The sequence below is a fragment of the Falco peregrinus genome, chromosome 12 (genome assembly GCF_023634155.1).
Source record: "Falco peregrinus isolate bFalPer1 chromosome 12, bFalPer1.pri, whole genome shotgun sequence".
Lineage (NCBI taxonomy): Eukaryota > Metazoa > Chordata > Aves > Falconiformes > Falconidae > Falco > Falco peregrinus.
In genome coordinates this window covers 27,232,260-27,246,359 of record NC_073732.1, presented here as the reverse complement: position 1 = coordinate 27,246,359, position 14,100 = coordinate 27,232,260, and the positions used below count along the sequence as shown (strand labels likewise).

Here is a 14,100-nt window from a genome sequence, read left to right as displayed (position 1 = left end):
TTCAACTATGACTTCTGTTTAATTTTAGTTAAGTTTATCAAGGCCTTAAGACCCTTAAATAAACCACTACTGCCAGATTTAGGGTGTTATTTAAATATATTTAATAATATCCTAAATAAAAAGTTCTAATGGAACTTTAAGAAGATTAACTTACCTTGCTGAGCTAAAGTGGATCTCAGCATTCCACTTTTAGACCAGATTTTCACTTGGCCATCTTCACCAACTGTAAAATTACCACAGAAATCATCAACTCAAATGCAATAATAAGTCTAACAAACATGGTGCTTGTATTTACCTAGGAAACACTAGAGTTAAAATAAGTCCAGGTCTTCTTACAGGTAAATATCGTTTATTTAGTTTTCCTAACATGCGAATAGATAGTATATTAAGGGACAGATATTCAAGACTGTTTTTCTGCTATTATCAACAACTCTCTTCTTCTCCTGAAAATCCTTATAGTCTTCTTATCTGAAGCTGCTCCTGGGAAGAGAAAGTCCATCACTATTTAAATATCCTAAGTTCTGTATTTTCTATTCAGCATTGCTAGCACTTTTGATCTATTTACAGTTCAATGGCCCAGAGGCTGATTAAATGAGTCTCTGAGGAATCTGAAGAGAGTAGGAGCAGATTTTATGTATTAAACCAGAGGCTTCACAGTTGATAAATGGTGAAACTGAAGATAACTGAAGTCTCTGTTTGGAAGGCTTAAATTTTATAACATAACTGTGTGTTACCAAGAAACTCAGTTTGCTTATTAAAGATTAAGTTCTTATACGCTATACAGCATAGCTATGTATGCATTAAGAACACAGATTTCCTAGTGTGCTATCATATTTAAAACATGCAGCTCTGGGCCCTCATTTAGGCCTCCCAGATTCAATTAATGAGGAAAAAGTTGCATTAGAAACTTAATGCCATTCTTCCATTCAAAGGTAATTTACTTACCAGATTTCAGGTTTTTACATCTGGCCAATGTAGCTTTTAAGTGTTAAAAAAGTATGACTTTTCTTTTTTACAATCTTATTTGTGTCCATTTGATACTGATAGAGCCATAAAAAACATTTTAACTGATACAGTATCATCAACGATTCAGTCTTCCTCAAAGTATAGTTGTGGTATAACAGTAGTTATCTTCTCAGAGTACACTGTTTGGATATGGTGATGAATTCCCATACTCTCCCTAAGTGTCACGCAGTCTTTCAAAAAAAACCAAAACTAAACCAACCAATCAAACAAACAAAAAAAAACAAACCAAAAAAAAACCACATGCCAGAAAGACTGAAAAGGCAATTTTGATTTTTCTTTCAAGAAGTTCCTGAGGCAAATCTGTCTTTAAAAAGAACAATATTTCTATCCCTCTGGGATTTCAGAGGAACATGCCAGACAGAGTTCCTTGAGGCAGAATTTTAGAGTCAGACTGAGTCTGGAAACAAGCAGATCCAAAATTATCTTCAGTACTTCTGGACTGAGTTGGAATTCGTCCAAAGAAATCAGCTGTGCTAGATCAACAGGAGGCTGCAGAAAATTCTGACACCAACAGAAATCCCATAAAGGAGAAGTCTATAAGAGGAAATTTAATTAGCTTCCCCTTAACATCAAGATAGATGTTTTTGACAAAAATGCCAAAAGCAACTAATTACCAAAAGATTTAGGACAAAAACATGTAGAGATGCAGACACTTGGAAATCACTCTCCCAGCCTCAACAGAAAAGAGTTAGACTGCAGCTGGACCTACTCTACTTCTAATAATCAAGAAAGAGAAGCATAGGAACATTCAAGATGTTCACGAGGACTTAGTAAGCTTTGCTGGCTAAAAAACCCCAAATGTCATGTGCAGGAATATAGGTGTACCGACTTAGCAACCTTTTTTGGTAACAGATTAAAAAAACCCAACAAAACAAATATTCTCCTTTATGAAGTACAGAACATCCACAAAAACATCTAAGCACTCTGGTATTAAAAACATTTACTTTCAAGTAAATAGGATAACATCTAATATACAGGATCAATTAAAAAATTACATGTTTTTCCTAGATCTTCTATTATTTAAAAGTGACAACATTCTTCTAAAACAGCATTAATCAAATAGTGCAAAATTTACTTCTATTAAACAAGGTGATAATAACTCCAGTGATAGCGAAGACATAAAGAAAAGTAATTTATTATAGCTAGCTTCATTTATATTGTTGATTTTTGTTTCCCCCTTCTCACAAGAATGTCAAATTAAGCCAGTGTGTGAACACTTAATACTCTTGTTCATTCAAATTTAATGTAAATATAATATAAACTATGAAATTTAGGATTACATCTTCTAAACATGTCAAGGATTATATTATTTTTCCATAACATTCTATTGTTATTTATCCCATAAAGTACTTACATTCTACACATTTTATTGAAAGCACTTACTTTTCATAAATCTTGTTTAATAATGTATTTTTGTATACTTACATTTCTTCATGTCATGTCAACTTTGTATATTAAAAACCTAAAAGGCTTTATTTTAAAAGAGCTTTTCTGTTATATTAGTTTTCAAAACACTTCATTACTTTAAGAATGCTTACCTGTAACCAGTGCTGTTCCTTCATAATTCCACCTTCCTGCAAGTACAGCTCCACAGTGTGCTTCTACACTCTTCTCTACTCTTCCTAACTTTGAAATTAAGTGGAACTTCCCTAAAAGAAAGTTTGAGATGGAAACAGTGTATCTAATTTTGTGACCCGATATTTAGGACTGTAATGGTGTTTTCTGTTACAAATACACACAAAACAAGAAACCAGCAACAAAAAAAGAACAAAATATATAATTAAGTTGTTCACAGCTATGATTAGCCCAACCAAATGAGATCTTGAAGAAGGATTACTTGTAAACTCGCTACAATGTTGTTTGTTTGGGGTGATAGCCATAATCTTTGGTTTGCCTATTGCTTTTTCTTATGTCTCTCTAAAGTTTGCATGTCTCTCTGGGGACACAACTGCCTGATGTTATTTCATTGTCTGAAAGCTAACAGAGGTATATACACTGCACCCCAGGCAAGTCCTTGTGGTTTTGGGTTTTGGGCTTTTTAAGATCTGAAAAATCACTCAACAGCAAAAGGATAATGGAAAAGCTAGAACAATCTGACCATCGGTGAGTGCACTGCTCTGAGGAAGTATTACTGCTTGCATTATGGAGCTGTTATGGAAATTCACAGAAGCCAAAAACAAAGCTATTAATGATTTCAACAGAAGCATGAGGAAGTCTTTCTTTCCAAATGAGGGATGTTGCTTAAATCCAGGAAGATCAAATTTAAACTGGACCAAAGAGCAGACAACAGAGGACTTGGAAACATGTGGCAGAACAAATGCATGGCTTAGAATAGTAGTGATTTAAATTAACTACTTTAAAACCAAAATTCTTTAAAAACTATTTTATCAAATCTGCCAGACAGTGAACCACTACAATTTTCAGAGTGACCAGTACTCTTCGAGATAAACAGTACACAGATCCCTCACACTTAGCGTGTGCAAACACTCCATTACTTAAGAGGGAATAGTTTTTCCATTAATAACATCCTACTTGGGAATATGAATTATAAAACAGGCTTTACCTGGCGAGCCAAAACCAGAAACTAAATACCTGACTATTTCCATAAAGGACCACATTATCAAGACCACTGTGTGCATGCAGGTGATAGGAGAGTTAACTATAGACAGAACACAAGGTAAAAATGCCCAACACCACCACACTAAATGTACATTCAAATGGCAAAATTTAGGTGGCCTGCACTGCCAGAAGCTTGAAACAACTTTTACTGTGTTCTGCTCTCCCATGTTTTGTGTTGCACTTCAATCTTAAAAAAAAAAAAAAAAAAACAACCAAAAAACCACACAAAAAACCCCAACAACAAAACCCAAAGCTGGACTGAAAATAAAGAAAAAGCATTCTGGTAGATCTGTCAGTAAATAACCATGAAACATATCAGGGTTCTCCATAATATTATTCAGATTAATACCATCACACTTTGTCTACATTTTACTTTTAAGTACATAAACAAAAAGACACAATTATCCAGCCAAATCTCTGCCAATGCAAGATTTCCAAGGAAAAGATTTTTGACACTGAAGAAAAAGAATGGTTTGAATAAATCAGTTTATTTGAACAGACTATTTTAAATATCATACAAATCTATACATTTTTGCTTTTCTTTATCACATATTTGTATCTACTAGAGTACTCTTGAACAGCTAGTTAATTCCATTTTTTTTCTGAATGCACAGAACTAGTATTATCAGAATGACCACCTCTTCCTCATTCAGTTAAGTTTTAGCTTCCTAAAATGTTCAGTACTGGTATTCTACATTCAATGCATTATGTCATTTTATAATTATGAAATATATTTTATCTAATTAATGTTTCATTCTATAGAACATCTCTCAGGTCTGAGATTCTTGGGGTTTTGTGCATAAGCAATAACTGGATTCACAGGAATTCAATGGCTAAGTACTATTTTTTCCAATTAAATTGTCAAAACGGCCTTTTCTGGCTTTAAAATAATCCATCAAAAACCATGTTTTATTTTGCTGATCACCTGTCTTTTTCAATGCATAGTGTACTTGTTCAATCTGTAGCCAAGACCTTTTTCATTGCAGAATACTTACACCTAATCTGATCATAGGACTATGAATATTTTCATGCCATCACCTACAGTATTCATCATTTAAGTGGCTGCACTCCTCATTAAGTACATATTTCACTAATTTCACCCCCTTTGGCAAAGGGGGGGGGGGGGGGGGGGCGGGGAAAGAAAAAGCAAAAAGCCTTACAAATCAGGAGCTAATATACACAGAAATCTAACTCAAAGGCGTTCATAACTTTTCAGTATCCCATCTGAAACATCCAGAATTACAAAGAAATTCTATGGCACTTTATATATTGAAACAATAGCTTCCACTGACCTAGGTAGAATCTGTGAAGACCTCAACACTTCTGTAAGCAAAGCCCTCAATACATAAGAGAAAAAATGAAATGAAAGAAGAGACAGCTGGCAAGGAACTGAATACTTTGGTTAGGTCACATTATCAGGAAAACAATGGGCCATGTCACTGAGTACAGGATAAAATCCTGCTATATAAGGAAACGCTCAACTCGTTTACCAATCTTCTGCATCCTTTCCCACTCCACAAGCTCTTACTTCTTTCACAAGGCATCTTTCAAACAGTGAAACATAGCAAATTGTAGCCTAGCAGGAAAGAACACAGTTTCATGTAAAAGCAGGTCCACCTTAGGCACCAAGACAGAATTCATCTGGAAAAAATGTGATCATGCATTTAAAAACTGTATCATAATACTTATGCAGAACAGGGCCAAATCAAGTTTTCACGGATATCATCTTTACTTCTGCAACTTCTTTACTCTTCCAACATATAAATTTACAACTGATGACAGTCAAATGATGTGACTCATTAGATACTGCTGCTTTCACTGCATTCACACACAGAGGTTGCTCCAAAAGCAATGTTTCCATGGATTTCTCTGCCTTCTGCTCTTCAACTTAACATTGAGGCAGTGGAGGCTTTCAAATTAGAACTTACTGCCTTATACAATCAAGAAAGGGAAAATTTTAGCTGTATGCCTGGAGTAGATAGAAGTGATTCAACTTAAATCTTACTTTACATCTCAGATTTATAAAATACCGTTCCTTTACTTTTATTAAGTACAGAAGCCAGAAGCTGTCCTCAATCTTAAAGTGACTCCAGTTCTGGAGGAATTTCAAGTGGGGGATTAACAGCCTATTCAAATACAGAATATAACACATGTATGTTTTGTTCATTACTTTTCATAGACTTAAATGCTGACCTAATGTAAAATTATCAATAGCATAAAAAGTTGAAAAAATAATTCCATTCACTTGCAATTTGTGCTTAATAAGCAGTTTAAAGCTGAACGTATTTTTTATTGTTGTAAAAGAGCAGCAACAACATCAATGTAAGTAGGAAGTAACAGACCAATATCCCACAAAAGATGCAACTCAGAAGAAAACCCAAGAGGATTAAATTTACTTTTGCTCTAATTTCACAAACATCTGGAGATCAACCAGGAATTAATGCAACCCTGTAAAGACATTATACTCCTTTTCCATTGGATTCAGCAGATTTCCAGGAATCCTTATCACAGAGATGAATTAGCTGTTGCAGGAAAACTGCAGGCTTGACACGTAAGGCATGCTATATAAGTAATAGTTAAACAGAATTTTAAAAGTAAGGTTTTTAGAAAATAGCAACAATTTTTAGAAAATAAGCAACAAAACTTGTTCATACACTTTTGCATTGCAATAATTCAGTTGCATATGCAAAAAAACCATATCTTTACAAGATAAGTTCCCTTTATTGAAAGTGGTAAGTTACACTAGTAAATAAAAGCTTGGAAGTTTTCTAACCTAAGTTTTTATCTCAATTTATTCTTTCACAAATTAGGTTAGCACTGTTCTGTATTTTGAAGTACATCTTAAGAACAGTTTTCCAGAAACTGAATGTTTAGGATGAATTTACCAATCAAAGTTAAGAGCTTATCACTTAGTCCTAAGAACAGTTAACTAGGTAAAAAAAACCCTATAAGAAAGAAGATGAAGTACTAACTCATGCAAGACAAAACCTGAATATCTATGAACTAATTATTGCAAAAATAACTCACTTCATAAGTAACAGCAAACCAAATCAGCTTTTGTTGCTAGACTCCCTACTGCCTAAGCAGGGACCCCAGCTGAATGCTTCCCTTCAGGGAGGGCAAGCATAACACCTCCTCCCTGCCTGAAACATCTGGAGCCGATGCTGCAGCTGCCCCCTCCCTCGGTAGGCAGTTTTCCACCACAGAGCTGCCTCATTCCATAAAACCCACCAAGGAGCTCCAAAGTTACCGATTATCTGCCAGTCAATCCCTTGACAACACCAGTCATGGAAGCCCCATTTTCTTAGGGAACAGAACTTTAAGGGAAAAAGAGTTTCTTCATCCAGTTTTGTTTACATTTAGCACTCTTATAAACATATAAACAAGTTGAGATTTACTCTGTCCACTTAAACAGAAATTACATCCTATCTTCCTCCCACAATACAGCATCTTCTTACCACAGAGTATCTGTTGCTCTATAACAACCATAAAGCATTTCGTTTTAATAGCAATTTATCCAGCAAAGCTCAGTTCTCCTTTGCACTGCGCTATGCTAGCAAAACAGTAGCATTCAAATTAATGACAGGAATTGCAATAAAGGCCCCAGACATCCAGAAGGAATGCAAGGGCTGAATACAAATTCGACTCACTGAACAATACAAAATTATCTAATGACCGATCACTGGAGTGCCTTGAAGAACTGAAGGCTGTGTCCATCTTGGGAAAGGGGGAAACTAGTGAATTGCAGTCTCTGATCAGACAATAGCTATCTCAGCCACAACACGATTAAGTTGATAACACTTAGGGATGTTCTGAGAACTGGGCAATTTGAAGGGCCTACACGTGTGTCAAATAAAATAAAAAAAATAAATAAAAAAGTTGGCAAAGGTAGCCAAAACAGCTTATGCTGCATGCAAGCAAGAAACAGCTGCATTAAAAGAAAGTGAAAGTTAATCAAGCTGATCTCCCAAAGCTGGACAATGATAGAACTGATAGACTCTCAAGTGCATACAAATTATAACAAAGATATAACTACATGTTCATTTACAGGTTTCACAGATATTTTTTTCTCATTCTATAATCTTTAATTTTATTTTTCTTACTGTTATGGAGGAGACAGCATTTTTCCAGACCTTTCTCTCACTAGAACTTACATCTGAAATCTTTATGAAGTACTTCAACATTAGCTAGAATCCTACAATGATACCTTTAGGTCAGACAAAAAAAAAGTTTGGAAAAAGTCATAAGCAAATGAACACAAAAGTCTTATCAAGGAAAATGCAGATCAACATCAAGGGACTTGTTTAGAATTTGTCAGTCACACACAACTAAAATCTTGAGCAGCAAGAAAAATCATCTGCTAAGCTGCAAGTACCTCTGCCATTGACATAAGCCACTTAAAAGTAATTTAGTTTCTCCTAGTTCATTGCAAAGGTCCTAATGCATCTTGGAAAAGATTCTGAGGCCTACCTATACATCATTCTATTAATCAATCTTTATTCCTAAACTGTAGCTCTCTGTTGCAGTGTCACTTAATCTACTTACAGGAGAAGGGCAAGCATTCATTCATACCTACTAGATATTACACTTCAGAACTGGTATCTAACTCAAACTTGCACTGGGTTCACATATAGACTGAAGTACTTCTGAATGTACAGCTCCTGCGACATGCTAATTTTTTAACACTTCTGAAAAAAGATCCACTTTCAACCTCTCCAAACACATCTGTGAATATAATTTACTTTTCCTTTTTATCTTACTGATATAAAAAAACAGAAAAAACTAGAGAGAAAATCTGCATAGCTGAGTTTTAGAAGAAATCTTTTTCACGAAGGTAGTAGTAGCCTTTACATATTTCTTCAATCAGCTGTCAAAGCATTATTCAAGCAGAACATGAAATATTAGCATACTATTCTAATAACATTGGAAAACTGCCTGAATAAATTAACAGAAGATCTCACTCATTACAGTTGCTCTTTTGCTCGCTACTGACACATACAATTTAGAACTTTACAGAAACAGGTCACTAGAAATACAACTGTGAAAACAGAAAGGAAAAGAAAGGAGAAAAAAGCAAGGAATTAAGAGCATCAGTTCACCTACCAAAATCCCTCCATTCCATGTTTATCATTGAAAGGAAAAGAATAGAAATCCCATAGAAATCAGCTCAGTTAACATTGATCATTGACTTTCTGAAGAACATCCTTGTTCAGGTAAACTCCACCCCCTCAAAAGCGTAATACTAAAATGCATGCAACTATTAATTGATACAAACAAATCTTCCTTTCAGCTTTCACAAAAGCTTGCATTTCCACCTTAAGAGCTCTACAAGCAATACTTCATCAGACCCAGCTGCCTAAGACTCATGATAAAGTTCAGCACCAAGTATCACAAAAATTACAACTCCGTTGGTTGCACTTCTCACCTTCCCTCCCCACATATACCCAGGAAACAATAAGGAGCCTGCCTTCAGTCATCAAAAGATGTCCTGTTTTTGTCTGTAAGTTCAGTGCATTTACTCCTTCGGAAGTACTAAATAACTTGGAGAAATCTTGGCCTCTACTCTGTGACTTGAACCCTGAGCCCTCCTAATTTTTAAGTGCAACTATCACCAAAAGTCATAGAAATCTCTAAAATTTAATGCAAAGCATGAATTTCCTCTATCTTCTTCAAATACGTAATACCTCTCTCCACCCGTACAGAAAGCCATGCTGGATGCATCAGCTCCACACTGCTAATGCCCAGTAACAAACCTTCCGTTCCCAGTCAAGCTCCCTGTGAAGGTAGCCAAAAGCCTACAGTAAGTTCCCCTCACCAGAGAAAACATACTAGACCCACAAAGTCAAGGTTCTGGCCAAAACATGGGCAGAAGTTGGCTGGAAATTCTCCACCAGTCCCATTCAAACTATCAATAGGTCCCTGTGAAAGCTATCAACAGGGTCATGGGCAGATGTCCATCATAATCCTGATGAAAACTCTCTACAACAATTTACTGTGAACTGTTCTGCCTAAAGATGCTGGCAGAGATTTAGAGCAGCATATTGCTTTGAGTTCACTGCTGAGAAACTCCAATCACTACCATTTCTGTAGAAATACAGCTTTAATACCAAGATCTTTGACTGCTGACAAAAGAACATAAACTAAGTTTAGTATGTCGATACCATCTGCTTCTTTGTGGCACATAATTTCTAGTTCCAGCAGGCTAATTTGACTTACTCTGAAACCTTCAACAGCATTATCAACCCAGTAAAACACAAAGCTGGAGAAAATTAGTATCAGTGAAAAGACTGCCTGGCTTCTGCAAGCAAGTCATACAACTCTTGCAAGTCACCTGGATGCCAAGATCTTGGATGCAACATGAATGATTTCTGATACTTTCATAAACTAATACACCAACCCCATCGACAAGTTCTTAGCAGCGCATTGTCAGTGAGGCAGTCCCAGCCTATATCAAGAACTTATTTCTTAGCAAAGCGTTTATCCTAACACGATTTTTATAACAAGGTCAGTGTAAACCAGCAGATTTCATAAAGGATCAACCCCTTTTTAGAACTGGTAGGCTCAGGAAGAAACTCTCATCTGAACTACGGTGTACCCACACGGTAGGTTCTTTGTAACAAAAATAAAGGGGGGGCGGGGGTTGTTAAGAAAATTTATTTTTACCACTATTTTTCATATTTTGTTCAAACAAAGAATTAGATCAAGAAGAGACTCCAACTGTTCTTTCTTCAAGAAAAGGGATGAGGGGGAAAAAACAAAGGGGAAAACTTGCACTGAAAATTTCTGATGGTATGGAACATAATCCCCATTACAGTACCAAGGAGACAAACGCTGACCCGAACAGTATGGACTGCTTCATCATAAATGTAATATAATAATGAAACCAGTTACCTAAGATTTCTTCACTGAACTGGGGAGGAGGGTATCTGCCCTCATGCAGGAAGAAAAATCTGGCTGTGTGCAAGTCGGGCAAAATCAATTCCTAGTCTCTTTGGGGAGGAGGAAAAAACACCCCAAGCAATTGTCAAACCTTGCTCTTACCTCCCTTTCACAAAACAGAATTCACACCCTGGATACAGCAGCTACTATACTGGATGACATAGTCTAGTATTAGTACACTAGTATATGGGACAAATAGTAGCATACAGGATATACATATGCATATATACATCTGCCAGTATACTACACATCTATACTAGTCTTACATCTCTGACAACAACCAGAACTAGATGCTTTAGAGGGATATTCAAGACTCCACAGATGGCAGACACAAGTCTTGCTCTTGTAACACGTCCAAGAAATGGACTACATTATTTAGGCAATTTCAGTAATTTGGTCATCAGTTTTCATAACTGCAAGTGATCTGGTATCTACGTAGGCATGCAGTAGATACATATTGAAAACTACTGGTTTATGAAATTGAGAAAAAGATGGTAGAAACTGACCTACATAAAAAATTACCTATCTGCTGTCAGAGATATGTTTGATAATGTTGTATTGGAGGAAATTACAGTAACACAATGTATTAAATTTGAAGCAATTATTAGTTTTACACCAGTGCAACTGGTATATAAGATTTGAAGTTGCTTTACTGGAGACTATTTAACTGCAAATAATTTCTCATGTGTTTGAGTGACATAAGCACAAAGTGGTATAAATTATAAAAAATTTAAATTGACTTACCATCAGAACTTGTTAGAACAAAGCTCTCTGCATGGGACTGCTTCTTCACACCAATAGTTCTGGGAAACCAGTGAAGATCTATGGGATAAATATCATCTGGAAGTTTCACTACTCGAGTAGTCTCACTAGTTAAAAGGTTCCACTTCATAATTTGGTGATCATCACTGCAGGAATATAGCTCATCAGCTGTAGTCCACCCCACACAGCTAACTAATTCTTTATGTTTAGTTAAATTAAGGAAGTCTAAAAATGTTAATTACTAAATAAGCTTACAAAATATCTCATCTAGGCTACACAAAACTGAAGGAACAGTACAGGAAGATTATTTTGATAAGATTACATGGAATGCTTTATATAAAAAATATGATTCTTCATTCTTTTTTCACTGTTTTGCATCAAGAAGAGCTGGTAGAAATTCAGCAAAAAAATAAAGCCAACTATCATGCAAAAATATAACTCTTGTTATGATGCATACTTACTGCAACATAGCTGAAATGCTGGGTTACACCTCTAGAAAGGTTTTAGCGCACAATGCAAGTGCAAAACACCCAACTATCATTCAAATATGTCGGTTTATTAACACCACAGCATATACAAATTGTTGACATATCTAATTTATTAATAGGGAAAATACAATTTTCTTTACGTCCATCTCTTATTACAAGCAGGTAGATATATCGCTACACTTATTTACTGTCTGGGAAAGCTTTTAAATTACCACTGCAAGTAAGAAGGGAAAGTAAAACCTCAAAATTTGCTATCAAAGCATTGATTGGAGGGAAGGTATTACTCTAAGAGTGTTCAACACCTCTCAAAGTGTTGCCCTTAAAGGATGCACAGAGCAGGAAAGTGAAGAAAAGAAAAAGGAAAAAAAAAGCCATCTGCAATTTACAAACATTTTACCATGACATCTATGATAAAGAAAACCTTTCTGGAAAAGAGTCTAATCAGAATTAACATGCTGTCCTACGGTTTGTTCCATGACAAAGGATATGTTTTGGTTCCTTTAAAAGTGAAGTCTTCAGTCTCATTTCAGTTGTTCAGATGGAGCACTAAACAAACAAAAAAAGATACATAGTTATAACTGTAATAAAACAAGACAAACACCTGTGTAAGTAGCCAAAATTAAAAAGGGAGATGCTAACACCAAGATAAAAAGTTTTGACATGAGTAATATTACAATAGTACTGTGGAAAAATAAACACAAAACAGACCCGAGTTTAAAGGGAATTCTGTTTGTACAGTACCCAACCGTGTATTTATCTGATTGCTTTAGTATAATAAATACAGTGGACAATTTAAAGAAGTGATGCGAGGCACATATTGCTGGAACATAGGTTGAAACACTGAAGTTCTATTGCACTGACTTATAGCCATGAAGGTAGGTAGCAAGGGAAAACCTATTTTGCTTTCAAAGACAAGGCCAGAACTTTATTGTCGTTTTTGAAAACGGCTTAAACAGTCTTTACATGCACCTAGAAGGCAGAACGCTCACCCTCAGGTCGCACAGCTCACCTGCTGTCACCAACAGGGACCTCCACCGTTACTCATCCTACTACACACACAACGTTCAACTCCCCAAAGAGTCCATCGGCAGGTTAGCTGAAAGCATTTACTAGGAGTTTTAAAAAAGATGGGGCAATAACTCTGACACGGTGCGTGGCTCGGCTCCTGCCAGCCCCACGCCTCCTCACCTCGGTCCCCGCTCGCTCCCTCCTCCCCTCAGCCGTTTCCCCTCCGGAGCTGCCGAAGGGGGAGATAAGGATCAGAGCGAGACTGAGCAAGAGCCGGGGGGCAGCGAAGGAAAAGACAGACGGCAGGATGGAAAGAAAGGGCGTAGATGGCGGTGGCGGGGCGGGAGCTCGCCCCTCACAGCGCGGCTGCCCGCGGGGCCGCTGTCGCTCGCCGCTGTGAGGGAACCGCAGCTCCCCCCGCCTCGCCTGCCTCCCCAGAGCCCTCGGACAGCCTCAGGCACCGCACCGACAGCACAGCCCGCTCTCCGGCCATGCCAGCGCCCACTTTTTCACCTCAAAGTTTTCCAAACGGGAAATTATCCCCCCTCCGCCGCGCTTTCTCCCGGCGAGCGCCAGCGCCCGTTCCCCTCAGGGCCGTCCGGAGCCGGGGGTCGGGACTCCCCCGCCCTTACCTCGACTCCCGGCTGTCTCCCGGAGCTCTCCCTTCCCTCCTCCCACGTCCGAACTGGGGGGTCACGGCTCCCGACCCTCTCGCCCACCGCGGCAGTGAGTCAGCCCTGCCGCCCCGCAGCCACCCCTGACGGCGAGGGGAGGGGGATGGCCGCCGCCTCCCCAGCCCGCCTTTACCTGCGTCGGCAGCGGGACAGGAGAGAGCAGAGCGGCGGGGACCGCTGCCTCAGCGGCCGGCTCCCAGGCTAATCCCGCCTTCCTCCCCGTCCCCACGGCGCCACGGGAGCGGCGGGACCAAGGCGGCGGCTGCCCGCTCCCCCCGCGGCCAAGCGGCTCCGTCTCTATGGCTACTTCCCGCGATACTTCTTCTTCCTCTTCCTCCTCCTCCTCCTCCTCGTCCCACCGCCACCTCACGGGTCCTCCCCGACCAGGTGACACGGCCCGCTGGCGTCACCGCGCCGCCCGTTAATTAATACCAATTTTAAACCGTCGTGTCCCCACAATTTTTATTTGATTTTTACTTTTTAATTTTTTTAATTTTTTTTTTAATAACGGCGCCCGCTTACACCGCCGCTCCGGCCTCACCACCCCGCCGCCCGTTGCTGAGCAACCAAGCGCCGCCCACTGA

The 14,100-nt window shown here is 38.3% G+C and overlaps 1 protein-coding gene across 4 annotated transcripts in view; it reads right to left on the bottom strand.

The window, feature by feature from the left end:
- Positions 1-14,013, bottom strand: part of IFT80 (intraflagellar transport 80) — a 53,943-nt gene extending 39,930 nt beyond the window's left edge. The window contains exons 1-5 of one of the 4 annotated variants that reach the window (XM_055816903.1): positions 13,650-14,013; positions 12,327-12,380; positions 11,329-11,554; positions 2,565-2,675; positions 155-223 (exon numbers count right to left, since the gene is read on the bottom strand). In XM_055816903.1, the coding sequence (XP_055672878.1) occupies positions 155-223; positions 2,565-2,675; positions 11,329-11,554; positions 12,327-12,359 (439 nt within the window). In that variant the 5' untranslated portion in view covers positions 12,360-12,380; positions 13,650-14,013. Of the gene's footprint in view, positions 1-154; positions 224-2,564; positions 2,676-11,328; positions 11,555-12,326; positions 12,381-13,474; positions 13,582-13,649 lie in introns of those variants that run through there. The other 3 variants (XM_055816900.1, XM_055816902.1, XM_055816901.1) reach the window with 3 other exon arrangements.
- Positions 14,014-14,100: the final 87 nt, after the last annotated feature.